Source organism: Papaver somniferum, chromosome 8 (genome assembly GCF_003573695.1).
Source record: "Papaver somniferum cultivar HN1 chromosome 8, ASM357369v1, whole genome shotgun sequence".
Lineage (NCBI taxonomy): Eukaryota > Viridiplantae > Streptophyta > Magnoliopsida > Ranunculales > Papaveraceae > Papaver > Papaver somniferum.
The window spans coordinates 13119700-13133081 of record NC_039365.1 but is presented as its reverse complement, the minus strand read 5'-3'; the positions used below and the strand labels follow the sequence as shown (position 1 = coordinate 13133081).

The 13382-nt window shown below is 32.3% G+C and overlaps 1 protein-coding gene across 1 annotated transcript; it reads right to left on the bottom strand.

The window, feature by feature from the left end:
• Positions 1–643: 643 nt before the first annotated feature.
• Positions 644–2835, bottom strand: LOC113304264 (60S ribosomal protein L7a-1-like). Its single transcript, XM_026553339.1, has 7 exons — positions 2779–2835; positions 2469–2516; positions 1785–1986; positions 1520–1689; positions 1279–1407; positions 1070–1162; positions 644–956 (listed from the first exon to the last, which is right to left on the bottom strand). Exons 1-7 carry the CDS (start codon positions 2779–2781, stop codon positions 825–827), a joined length of 777 nt encoding a protein of 258 aa, XP_026409124.1. The 5' UTR covers positions 2782–2835; the 3' UTR covers positions 644–824.
• Positions 2836–13382: the final 10547 nt, after the last annotated feature.

Sequence of the window (13382 nt, the reverse complement as noted above, 5' to 3'; positions counted from 1 at the left end):
GTTGGTTCAATTGGTGGTTAATTTTCAGTTTCTACACCTTCATCTTCAATTGGTTATTCTTCTTCAATTGATGGATTAGAAGACGATTTGGTTTGCCTAGTCCCTGCTTTTCTTTGTACGAGTCATTATGTGGTTGAGTTTAACCGACGATCAAATTTTTACGAATCGACAATTAATCACGATGATGATTATTTTTTTTCGGAGGAGGGGGAAGAGTTCGGCTAGAGGAGGAGGAAGAAGAGATGTTAAGGGAAACTGATTTTGATTTTTTAGAAAACTGATTTTAGATTTTTGTATTAAGAGCATATAGGTAATTGAACTATCCATAGAGTACCCCTTATAAGGTCACCCAAGATGGGACTATTGTTTTCTACAAGTATGTCACTTGCCTCAATGTATGCTTCCGATAAAGCTATGCTGCATCAAACTCTTCCTTTTTTTGTGCAACTTCACTTGAACACCTCTATGATTATTAGTGATGCACTAGCCTCAATGTCCCGTACGAAAGTCGAATACATCTAACAATAAATGGAAAACTTCTTTTTTTTTTTTGGTAAAATATGCTTGTGCAACTGATGTTGACTTTGGGTATGGTGCTGAGGAGTGCCAGATGGTCAGCTACTTGAAATTGCAATAACAGACAAATCCTAACAAACTGATATGCTAATAAAAACAATGCAGTCAACATTTAGAGTAAGGGAATTATAAGAGAACTTCTCACAATCAAGAATCCAAACTAAAGATGAATCGTATCTGTATACACAGAAATCCAAAATTGCTTGCCTAATAGTATTTCTCTCTTAGGGCTTCGTACAACTGAAAATCTAATTCAACCTCTGAGCTGCTTCCTTTGCCAAAACCCTTTCCTTAGCTTTGGTCTTAGCTTGCGACTTTGATCCCATGATTCCACCTCCCCATTTCTTTCGGTGCTCGTCAAACTTATCATTGAAATTAGCCTAGAGAAAAAACATTTGTCAAAGAAGATGGTACTAAGTTAACAAAAGCCAGAATACGAGTAATTCACAATCTATGATTTAAATTTGAAATAGCGCTATAGATGTTTCCTCACCTTGACAGCTTCCACAATCTTGCTGAATTCCATTTTATCTTCATTCTTCACTGATGTCAAGCACAATGCTGAGGCAGTTTTCTTGTGTACGATCTAATGAAAGCAAACAGAAACGACCTTATTTCCTATGCTGATGAGATATTGAAAAGACTCCTCGTAACAGTCATTTAGATTGGTAAAAATCAACCCAAAGATAAGAAGTAACATACCGCCCCAAGACGAGCCTTGCCCTTTACAATGGCATATGGGATCTCCATTTTACGGCATAATGCTGGAAGCCAGACAACAAGCTCAATGGGATCAACATCGTGTGCAATAATAACCATTTGGGCCTTGTTCTGCACAAATTTATAGGAAAATAAAAATCACATCAAAACTTGACTGGAAAGCGTTTATAGTTGATGAAAAACATGAGGCATATGTGCAGAGGGATGAACAACAGAAGAGTACCTGCTCAATGAGATATGTAATGTGGTTAAGTCCATATTTCACAACAATAGGCTTCTTCGCCTCGACTGTTTTTCCTTCTGATTCAGCTTGAGCCCTTTTCAACAGCCTTTCCTTCTTAGCAGCCTTGTCTTCAGGTCTGTACTTCAGCAACATCTTGAAAAGATTTGTGGCTGCCAAAGTAAATTGTTAGACAATGGAATAAAAACACAAAATACAGCTGATAAAAAAGGCCAAAGGGAAATCAGTCACCAAATGAATGGCATACCAAGGTTCTTGTCAAGTGTTTTGGTAAACTGGTTCAAAGCAGGTGGAACCTTCAATCGTTGCTTCAAAATCCTTCGCTGCCTTTGGATACGAACGACCTTGGGCCATTTAACGAATCTATGAAGATCCTTCTTTGGAGGTAAAGCACCACCAATACCAAACTGTTTCGGGCGCTTCTCGAAACAAGGATTAGCAACCTTTTCCTGTAAGAGAAAAAAAAATCCAAATGCATTATTGGAATGTAGAACTTTGACCACTTCAAATACGCACAATTACTGAAAGAAATAATTTACACACTTGATTCAACATAATGGGAAACCTACACATCTAATTGATTTGGATAAAGCCGCGTTGCTGTCTAATTGTTGGTGAGATTTAATGAAAGATTTTACATAAAAACGATTCAGTTTAGATCAGCTACTAAAGCATTCAAAATCCACATTGGGGGAACAGAAAAACTTCAGGTATCGATTATCAAACTTGTAAATCAATATTACCAAATTCTTGTCTAAGTCCCGATTAACAGCAAAAAGAAGGAAAAACACAAACATAGGCATATTAACGAACATAGATTATACAGTTATGGCTTAGCTCTACACAAGAAAAACTCAATCAAAAAAGCTGAATTTAACCCAATATAGCTTCTCCAATATACAGAAGAAGAAGAAGAAAATCTAAAACTTACTATCTTTTTCTTGGCGGCTACAGGGGCCTTTACACCTCTTTTGGGAGCCTGTAAAATGCCAGATTTCAGAACATAAGACTTCTCCAATCACATTACCTAAACATACAATTGTATAACACAAATACACAAATCTGGAAGATGGATATTGTGGGTAATCAAAAATACCCCATACAAATGTATTTGTCTAAAAAAAAATCTGCAAATCTGAATATAGATTCAAAATATAAACCATTTGGTATAATATGAAACCCAGAGTATGTAAGTAGATTGTTGAGGAAACAATAAGTATAGAGAACGGAGTTTTGCTTACCATTTGATGAAAATCAAAACCCTAATTCCTACTGAGAACGGAGGAAGAAGAAGAAGCAGAAGAGTGAGAAAAGAGACGGCAATATAAATCGTTAGGGTTTCAATAAGCTGTCTCAAAACATAGATGATGGGCCTGGACTAGGTCATTGAGTGAAATTATGCCCTGATTACAAACCTATAAGCCCAGCTCTTTTAAAGCAAGTAACTTATTTTTTATGAACCATCATTTGGGGCAATACCCAAAGATTTTGGGGCCTCCTGAATAAAAACACAAGTGGAAATAGTGTTTCTAGGGTGGCCCTTATCTAGCCATTTTTCATAATGGCAAAAATCCCCTTATTATTTATATTTTTAAATTAAAATAAATAAAGAAATATTTTCTTAAAAAAATATATTTTATTTTTTAATTTAATTTTTAACTTTAAAAAAAAATAGAAAAAAATGTTAAATTTTTTTATTTACGAATCTAAGTTCGGCGGACAAGTGATATGCCGAACCTAAACATACGTAGGTTCGGCTGATAATATGTCAGCCGAACTTGTGTTTTGTGAAAATATACCTCGGTTCGGCAGATTCGATAAAAAAAAATAGGACATCTGAACTTAATATTATTCTTCATAAAGTTCGGCTAACATCTTCGTGTTAAATTATCAGCCGAACTGTTCATCGACACTTTCAGGATGAATGAAAAAGAAAAGTTCGGCTGATAGTTTTGATTTTATTGTTAGGCGAACTTTACTCTGTAATTGTCGTAAAAAAAAATTCCATGCAATAAGAATAAAAAATTCAAAGTTTTAAAAAAAAAATCAAAAAAAAAATTATAAAAAAAGTAAAATAAAATTATAAATTATAAAAAAATAAATTAAAAAAGTTAATTTAAAAATTAATTAATTAATCAAGGGTATTTAAGTTAATTAACCACTCATTAGACACCCCTTAGCATCCAACACTAGTTAGGGTCATCCATATGTATGTCCCAAAATTTCTATGTATGCCCCAAATGAGGGTTCTTTTTTTATCGGAGGAGCACATTTTCGAGGCTATTTGGGATATTTTTTTGTGTAAAATACGCGTTTTCTAAGTCAAGTCAACTTATTTTTTACTGGAGTACGATCACATTTTCAAGGCCATTCGGGATCTTTTTTTTTTCTTTTCTTTTTGTAAAATACACGTCTAACAATCAAAAAGAGAGAGTTACAATGAGATATCTAAACGGCGGGTACTTAGAGAAATAAAAAAACTCTTTGTAAAAACCTTACTTCTATACTTCGCCAAAACATATGTTACTTTGTTGACATCCTTATGCATGAGAGTTATTATCGAAAAACTTGCACATAACATAAGATTTTCGTGGCTTTTGAGATTAGTGTTTGATTTCTCCGATTACTGAACTGCACTTTCCTGCTGCAAACTCAATTATTCTTTTACAATCTTTTCAATCCAAAAATTTGTAATGCCCGTGGTATTTTCCCATTAAGAAGCTTCTAGCAAAGTCATAGCCTTCACATTTCAGGTCAAATTGCAAAGAAGGTTCCAACTCCATCTTTTATGGTTGTACCTGCATCAGACCTTAGCATTAGTATAACGTGTAATAAAGTTAAATCTTTCTACGAGGCATCAAAGTTTAGTTTAACTTGCGTGGTGCATATTATGAGCCTTTGAATTGTGATTAATAATATACTCTCTTAATACATCATTTTGCCTCAACATATTAGTACCTTTTATAGAAGATGATGCCAAAAGTTGAGGTGCCTTTGAATAGCTATAGAAGATATAAATTGGAGTTAGATTTATCTTCGAAAATTCTCAAGCATCTCTTTTTTTATATCAATAACTTTGTCATTACTTATATTAAAGTATTGCTTGGTTGAACCCGCCAAATATTGGTATGTCAAGTTTAGTTCCAAAACTCGAAGTCGCTTTATTTGTTTACTAAATAAATGTTGAGACTTTCTCTGGTTACTCATGAAGACTGAAGACATATTGAAGACAACAGTCACATTATCCTTCAGTTCAAGATTAGTAATTACAGACTTGACTTGTTCCATTCTTATCTTTTGTTCCTGCAAGTCCATATTCATTGAAAACAACATGTGAATTTAAGTTGGTTTACAATGACTTTAATATTTATTGGTGACTTAGTAATTATACTACGATCAAAGTATCATTAAGAAATGATACTAGTTGTTTCTAGAAATTAAGTATACGGACTTCATGTTTTCGGTACTGCAGTAATTAGTAATTCAATATCATTTAGTATGATGAACTTCCAGTTGAATCCAAACCTTGGAATTATGTTTGAAAGAAATTTCATAAACACAGTTTAAAGAAGTAGACATATGAAACTTGTTTCATAATCAAAATTGGATTCAAGAACGACCCCAGAACCGATCCTAACAAAGTATAACTTGTTTATATACTTTTGAAATGTTTGTTATCTTCGGGTTTCTGCAGACATCGATATGTACACGGGTTAAACTGGAAATGTTCATAAGTGTCAGCATAGTGAACTGAACATGTATTAAACTCGAATATATTTTTGTTCAAGTATATCATTTGATAATCAAGGCAAGATCCTGAAACTTACTTTCAATATCTATTTTGATATCGAATTGTATGTTTTGCATATATTAGTAATGCACATGGATGTATGTTATCCAATATTAGTTATCATCTATGAGAGATATCGAATTAATAGTGGAATACAATTGGTATTTGCTAATTTCTAAAATAAACATTTATTGTGTATCTTATGGGTTTTCAAAATTGGCTGATCTTCATTGTCGAACATGCCTTAATCATGACACTGTAATTAAATAATCGAGATTGTATTCTTACAAACTCATTCCTTAAAGTCACATCTAGATTGAACGTGTGGGAAGTCAACTTGCTAAGATATGAGAGTAATCTAATTATGTCAAATATATTGTGTTGCTTTCGTTGAATCCTTCTTTAATATCAAGAAGCCTTTAGTAGCACTATTTGTGGGAAACCAAATCATATTGATTTCTAGTTTTCTTCGATTATTTATTTGATTAAGAACTAACAATATCGTTATCCTTGATATATAAAACTTGTTTATTTAATGCACTTTCTCTTCTGGTATAATGCCACTCAAATTTTTTTGAGAATTAACTATAATATATCTAAGTGATTCTAGATTTGTTGGCTAATTAGCGTTGACAGACTTTGTTTTGTGTATGTTGATCAATAATGGAATCAAGTTGTTTATAGCGGTTACTTTGAAGATACAAATTGAAGATTCAAGACTTAAATACTTTTTGTTTTGTTGTAGCCTATGTGTTACTTCTTGCATACTTGATTCTCCGAGGTTCGCTAGTTGTTTATCTCGATAAGCAAAAGGCTTGTAGAAATATCGAACACACTGTCTAGTTGCATTAAATTTCTTGGATACGGCTTTCTCACTAAGCTTGGTTATTTCGATAATCATTATCTTGGTTTGATCTTTGACCGAATGAGCTTATTAATATCAATCGAATATCCTTTAATGTTTTTTATCACTGATCTAAATATTGGGCAATCTCTAAGTGAGTTGGTTACTGAGACATGTTTAGTATTTTATTATTTCAGGTTATGATCCCAAGGAATTGAGAGTATAAGTCTTCAAAATAATGAAATAACTCAAGATAGAGGACCATGTCTTTGGATTCACATGCGTAAACCAGATTGGTTTTAGGCGCAAGGATAATGATGCAACTGAGTAAGGAATAATTGTTTACTTGATCTCAACTATAGGAAGTTGATGTAGTCAATTGTATAGTTGCTTAATTATGAGAATGTTCATAATTGGACTACGTCGCGAGGTTTTTCTGCCAGGAAGTTTTCCTCGTTAAAAAAACTTACCGTGTTGTGTGATTGATACTTTCCATATTATAATTATTTTCATATTTATAGTAATTATACGTTAATCATCTTGGTAACGATCATATAGTTATCGTTTGAACTGCGACTATTTTCCAAGTATAACTTGCTGAGATAATCTTTCAGTCATTATTGTTTTCGGAGGGTTATAGAATGTGTGTATCCATAGGTGGATGTTTAAAATATTATGGTGTACACAATATCCTCGTCATTTCAACATGAACCTATAATCCACTAGAAATAGATACGTAAAAGGTGAATCTAACATATATAAGATCAAAAATTCAAATCTTCCAAAGGTGGTGACATCCATACATTATGACAATCAATAACAGATGCATATTGATTCAAAGGGGAAGTATATTATATGAAATATTTAACATAATTAATATGTATATTCATTACGATCAATATCTGTAATGAACTGTCATAGTTTTTTTGTAACTGGAAATACATTATGGACCAATGATATTATGGCTACTTGGTATGTTAAACAAAATGAGTTTTTTTGACATCACCGCTCCTATAAAAAGATATTCTGAAGTTACCCCTATAAACAAAACCTTTGAGGTTACCCCCTTGTCACAATTTCCGATCCAAATTCTGTTAACTTTCATACACGTACCACTTTCCCATGTGCACCACGTTGATTATTCAATAATTTTTAAAAATAGTTAGACTGACTTATTAGAAAACCAATACATTAATCAAATATGACCACTGTATAACTTGGATGCAAAAGTTAAGTCAAGTGGATAAGATGATTTCTTATTTGTTGAACTTGAACTACCCCAATTCTGGAATCTCATTTATGATATTACTAATAATCACTTCATATCGATCATCACTTCAAATAAAACATCAATTTTTGAAATTTTTCTGATTTTACCACCAAGCAACAAAAAAAATGGTTAGAATCCCTTGTACACTTTAATGAAGCTCTTTTATTCAAAAAGTTCTTGTTAATGCAATATGTGATTTTAATCAAGTTGTCGAAGCTTTTAGGTGCGATGTATTATCTTATGTTGGTGTTGCTGCTCCTAAAACTAATATTCTTGGTCGGATTTTTACTGCTAATGACTAATGAGCATCGTAAAAAACTTTGCGTATGGTTAATAATTGATAAATGCATGATAATTGTTTGCTGGAATCAAAAAATAAATTTTTATCATAATACATATGCGTAAGTGGCAAGTGTGAAAGTTAACAACATTTGGATGGGAAATGGTAAAAGTCGTGGGAAGCCTCGAAGGTTTTCTCTATTTGGTGGGGGTAGGAGGGTGATGCCAAAAGGCCAATAAAAAATTCTTATTTGCACAGGATATTAACAATTAAAAGGATTTTTTTTATAGGTAACCAATGTTTTAAGAGATTATCAGACATTAGTTTGAAAATTTAAGCTTCTGACTTAAGAGGGTTAAATTCGGGTCCTTTGTAAATAAGTTGAAATAGAATTAACCCTCCAAGCAATTCAGTTGCAGTCGTGCTCCTTACATCTCTTGAACCTCTCAAGGCTCTACACGATTGGTTCCCTTAACTGACATCCAACCTAAGTGAAAACTTTTGATACCAACCTTCCTCTAACATATAAGCCTATTTGATTTTCCTTTTGATCTTTCGATTTAAGTTTGGAAATGTAATAGACAAAGTCCAACAAACCTCACGAATCCAGAACACTTACACTCAATTAGCTGAAAAACATGGATTATTAACTCACCTGTTAAGAAAAATCTAAACAAGTGAACGAATAAGAGTTTTAAATATCTATCTTGAGGAATCACAAAGTCTAAGATGAGGAAAACTCTATGATTTCAATCTATCTCGTTCCTGATCGTAAATTTACGAGAAACTCAAAGATAAATAAGAACCATATAAGGATACATGAACTATCATGTAAAAGATAGTCGGACATGGATTTATGAATCCCTAAGTGAAGTCTTTAAGTCATAAACTAATTATGTTTCTCATAGTAAACCTATGTTAATAGAGGAAGACTCCATCTAACAAATGAGACACAGAAGTTTCAGGGATCCAGAAGCTTGTTGCATGAGTCTCTCTATTTATAGATTTTCAAGGCTCTAGATAGCTTTAAAATCAAGCTAAGATAATTTGATATTCAAGCAAACACTTTCTCAGTTTAGATGAAATGATTGTTAGGAATTCATGTAATTAAGCATGTGAGAAGTTATCCTTGAAATTACATAGAAGAATATACACTATGGTCCAGGGTTTTCAAACCGTGCACAATGATAGTTCGTATTGGCAAATATGGTTTGTCAACTTTCAAGCAAAAGTCGTGTTCATTGACATTGAAGACTTAAATCATGATTCACGAACTAAAAGTGATTCAATGAACAAAGTTGTCTTAAAAGTGTTTATGATATTTATATAAATGTCAAACATATTTTTTTGAAAATAGTTTATGAGCATCTGCTTATTTCGATACTAGGTATGTATGTATGAGGGTACGCATACCTATGAAGAAGTCCGTGAACTCAGGTTTTCAGGGTACGCGTATTGGATATGTGTACCCTTATCCGTTCATAAAGTCAGATATTTGGGTTAAGTGTACTGGGTATGCGTACCTCCCTCACATTCACGAACTCAAAACCTTAGGTTACCCGTACTAAGTATGTGTACCCTTACCCATTCGGAACTCATACCACTAGGGTACGCGTACTGGGTATATGTACCTACCATGTGTCCAGAATTTCAATAAGTTCTGAAAACTCTCTTTCAAACAATTTGAAACATTCCCAATCACCATAGATAATTAATACCACTGCTTGGAAAATTTCCCAATGATCAACTTGAAACCAAAATAATTCATGGACAATAAATTGTTCATAACCAAGATTATTAAGAATCTTTGAACATCCATTGCTTGAATCATATATCGAGAGATTTATCAAGACAAGCTTGGCTCGAAATTTACTCTTTGCAATATTAAATGCATTAAAATCATATGGCATATTCTTATAAGATATATAGAATGGTAAATGTCGTGAGCAAATAAGATGCTTTATTCTTTACACACTTCTTTGTCGATGAAGTTCTTCAAATGTCTTTGTTTGATCTTCAGTCTTCAATATTTGAGGGTTATTTAGTAATTTTTGATACTTAACTATCATACTCTAATCCTAGTCCGAGACTTCACTTTACGAAACTAGAATTCAAGATATAATTTTGTGCGTCTAGCATTGATAACAAGCTTGAGATAACAAAACTTACGAGTTCGACCGAGCATTGCTCTAACAGGATTGGATGTTAAGAATTATGGTATTCACATTTGTATGTAAGGTATGACAATCCCACATAAGTATTATTTTGACACCCGCTCCTTTTAAGATGGATACAAACTATATTCATGTATGTATGTCATTGAAATGACTCAAGGTTTTACAAGTAAAAACCAATTGGCGCCCTATGTCTTTCTTGTATCAAGTAGCAACAAAGATCTATATTTACTGCTATCCGCTTTATATTATAAAATCGTCACTTACATACGCATGTTACCATCTCGCATCACATACCATTATATATTACTACCACATACATACAACCACCATGAAGAGAGCAAGTTGCAGACTAACACCATATAGGGTGTTATCAGCAACGTTTACACATTATAGTTTACTCAAACCTCCCAATTAGTTCCAAATAATGAATTAAAATTCATTTATTTATTTTATATTGGTGAACGGACAAATTTTTTATGAGTACCCGTGTAGTTGATATTTTGATTAACATACTTAAGATCTTAAAAACACGAAAAAAAGGAGGACTGAAAAACGATAACCACCAGAACTTCACTCAGAAAAGTAACATCAACGTTCAAAAGTTTTATTTACCCATTTAAACTAAGTAACTGAACAAACACGTACTACATATATAATGCAACTCCGTACATATTGCTCCAATGGGTGGAGCCTTCCAATTTACTCTTTTTATGTCTAAATTTATCTTGTTAAAAAAGAGAGGTTAAATTTATGATTTTATCCCTTAATTAAAATTCCCACACATCCTTAACAAGGTTATATATGGTTTAATATATAATTTTGTCTAAATTTAGTAGATTATTAAGTTTCCAAAAAGAATCACGCATACTTATAGATATATATAGTTTTGGATTATAGTGGATTGAAGTTGGATTAATTTATATTTATATAGATAAAAATAGATTTTAAAATACCAAATAATTTTTCAAAAGAGTTTCATAAAAGTTTTCATTACATGTCAAATGGTAAAGTTTGTATAGGTAATTTAACAAGTGCAACATATGGAGATGAATGAGAAAATGCAACAATCTAAAGGAGGAAATGAGCAAGTTAACGAGGGAGAATGTTATTTTTAATAGAGAAAGTCGTGACCAACATTATCTTATAAATCTATGGGATAGAATGCTATGTTTCAACAAAAAACAAATAGTATACCATGATAGAAAAAAAATCCATTATCTATAAGAACCCATGAAATTCTCATGGTTGCGGTCGAGATTGATCTAAGATAATAGTAAACATATTCTTTCTGCAATTATCCATAATAGTCCTTATATATTTTGGGCCCTTTACTATCCTAAGAATCTTAAGTGAATTGAATACCTAGTGACTCATTGGATTTGAAAGTGGAGAATCATGGAATGCTATTACTCATTGGATTTGAAAGTGAAGGAGTGTTTTTAACATTAATTTTATAATCCTTGCTATAAGAATGAGTATAGAAGTAATGTTCTTCATATAAAATTGCACCGAAACGAGCCCGTCCCCGCGCACCCTCTATAAGATTCAAGTGTACGAAATACAAAAAGTTGGATACCTACCTCATATCAAATGTCTGAATTGCCATTCCTTCATAATTAAATCTTAGTCTAATAATTATCAAAAAACAAAAACAAAACTTCAAATCAATTCTTCTTCTTCTTCTTCTTCTTCTTCAGTAATGATAATGATAAACCCCACAACAAAATGAATAATTGATCAATGAAGAAGTTCAAACATCAGCTAATCCTCCAACAACGACTTCCATTAATTAAGATTCGAAAAAATCACCATTTTTTCTTTCTTAAATATGTTAAATAATTAGGATTCAGTTTTTCAGTTCCTGAATTACCTACGTCTAGGAATGGATGAACACTTAGCCATAAATAACAAATTATGGCTGGGAATCCCAGCCATAAGTTAGATATTTTTATATTTTCAGTTTGGATTGATGAACTTCCAGTAGTAAGTTGATATTATCAACTTATTACGATTGGGAAATGAAGAAATCCTAGCAGTATGTTAAGATGATCACAAAATTCCTAGACGTATAAGTATTTTCATATGACATAAACTGTGTTGGGCAAACTATATTCCCATCCGATGCCAGTATTTTCTAGCCATAGGCTCACTTATGTCTAGCTCGAGACCTTGATGGCTGGTCGTAGGTGAGTATGAAATTTATTAAAAATTGTACTTTTTTACTATATTTGTAGGTGAGTATGAAATTTACTTAAAATTTTATTTTTTTACTATGTTTTTGAGCTTTGTTATATGTATAATAGAAGAATTTAACATAAATAGGAATATGAAAAAGAAAAAGAAAAATGTAGCATATATAAGAAGATGAAATAAAAATATGAAAGTTTAACATAAATATGAAGATATCCAGATTGTAGAAGTAATTAATGGCTTGTAAATCATGGATTCTTAACTATGATCTCATGAGTTCCCAGCTGTACAAGTACTTTATGGCTGGGAGTTCATGAGTTCGCAGCCGTGTAAAAGTTCTTAAATTTCTAGCCGTGAACCGTAAACAATAGCTTACAGTTAGGAACTTATGGGTTCTCAGCCGTAGACTGGAAAAAACAATTAACTTTAATTTTCTGAATCAACCTATTAATCTAATCTAATCTTAATACCTAATAAAACTAAAACTGTAATAAATTGAGGATTAGCATTATATAAAATTTAGAGGTCTTTTACATCTATTATTTGGTGATTTTATCATCCGAGCCGGGCCGTCAAAATTTCTCCCATTTTTTCCCAAGCAGATAAAACTTTAATAAATTGAGGATTATTAGCATTACAAAAGATTTAGAGGGCTTTTATATCTATTATTTGATGATTTTTATCAATCCGGGCCGGGCCGGGCCGTCAAAATTTCCCCGGTTTTTTCCCAAGCAGTACAACTCGTCTCCGTGTTGATTTATTTCCTTGTTCTTATCCATTTACTCGAACCTCATTTATACTCCTCTTTATCAAGCGATTTCCTGAGATTGTTGATCTCCAGGTATTTTAGGTCACCCAATTCTCTGTTAAAGAGTTTCCCATCACCTTCTCAAATCGGTGTTTCTATAGCACGTAATCGTATCTAGACAATGTTATCAGAAACTGCATCATTTCCATTTACAATTAAGGTTTTAGATGTGATTTTAGGGTTCAAATGCATCGTTTCTTCTAATTTGAGTACTTGTAGTAGCTTTTAGTTGCCAATTTGATTATCATGGGTGGTGTTGCTGTTGGAAAACGATTAATAAAAAAATAATTTTTTAAAGTTTTAATAAAAAATTAAAATTTATTGTTTTCTTTTGTGAATGAAACTTTTTAGTCCCACATTGTGGAGTTTCCAATTTTTAGTAGTTTTAAGAAACTATATAAACTTATTAGTCCCACATTGTGGAGTTTCCACTTCTTAAATTGTTTTATTCCATTATATAAAGAAATTCACTACTTTTGTAAAATC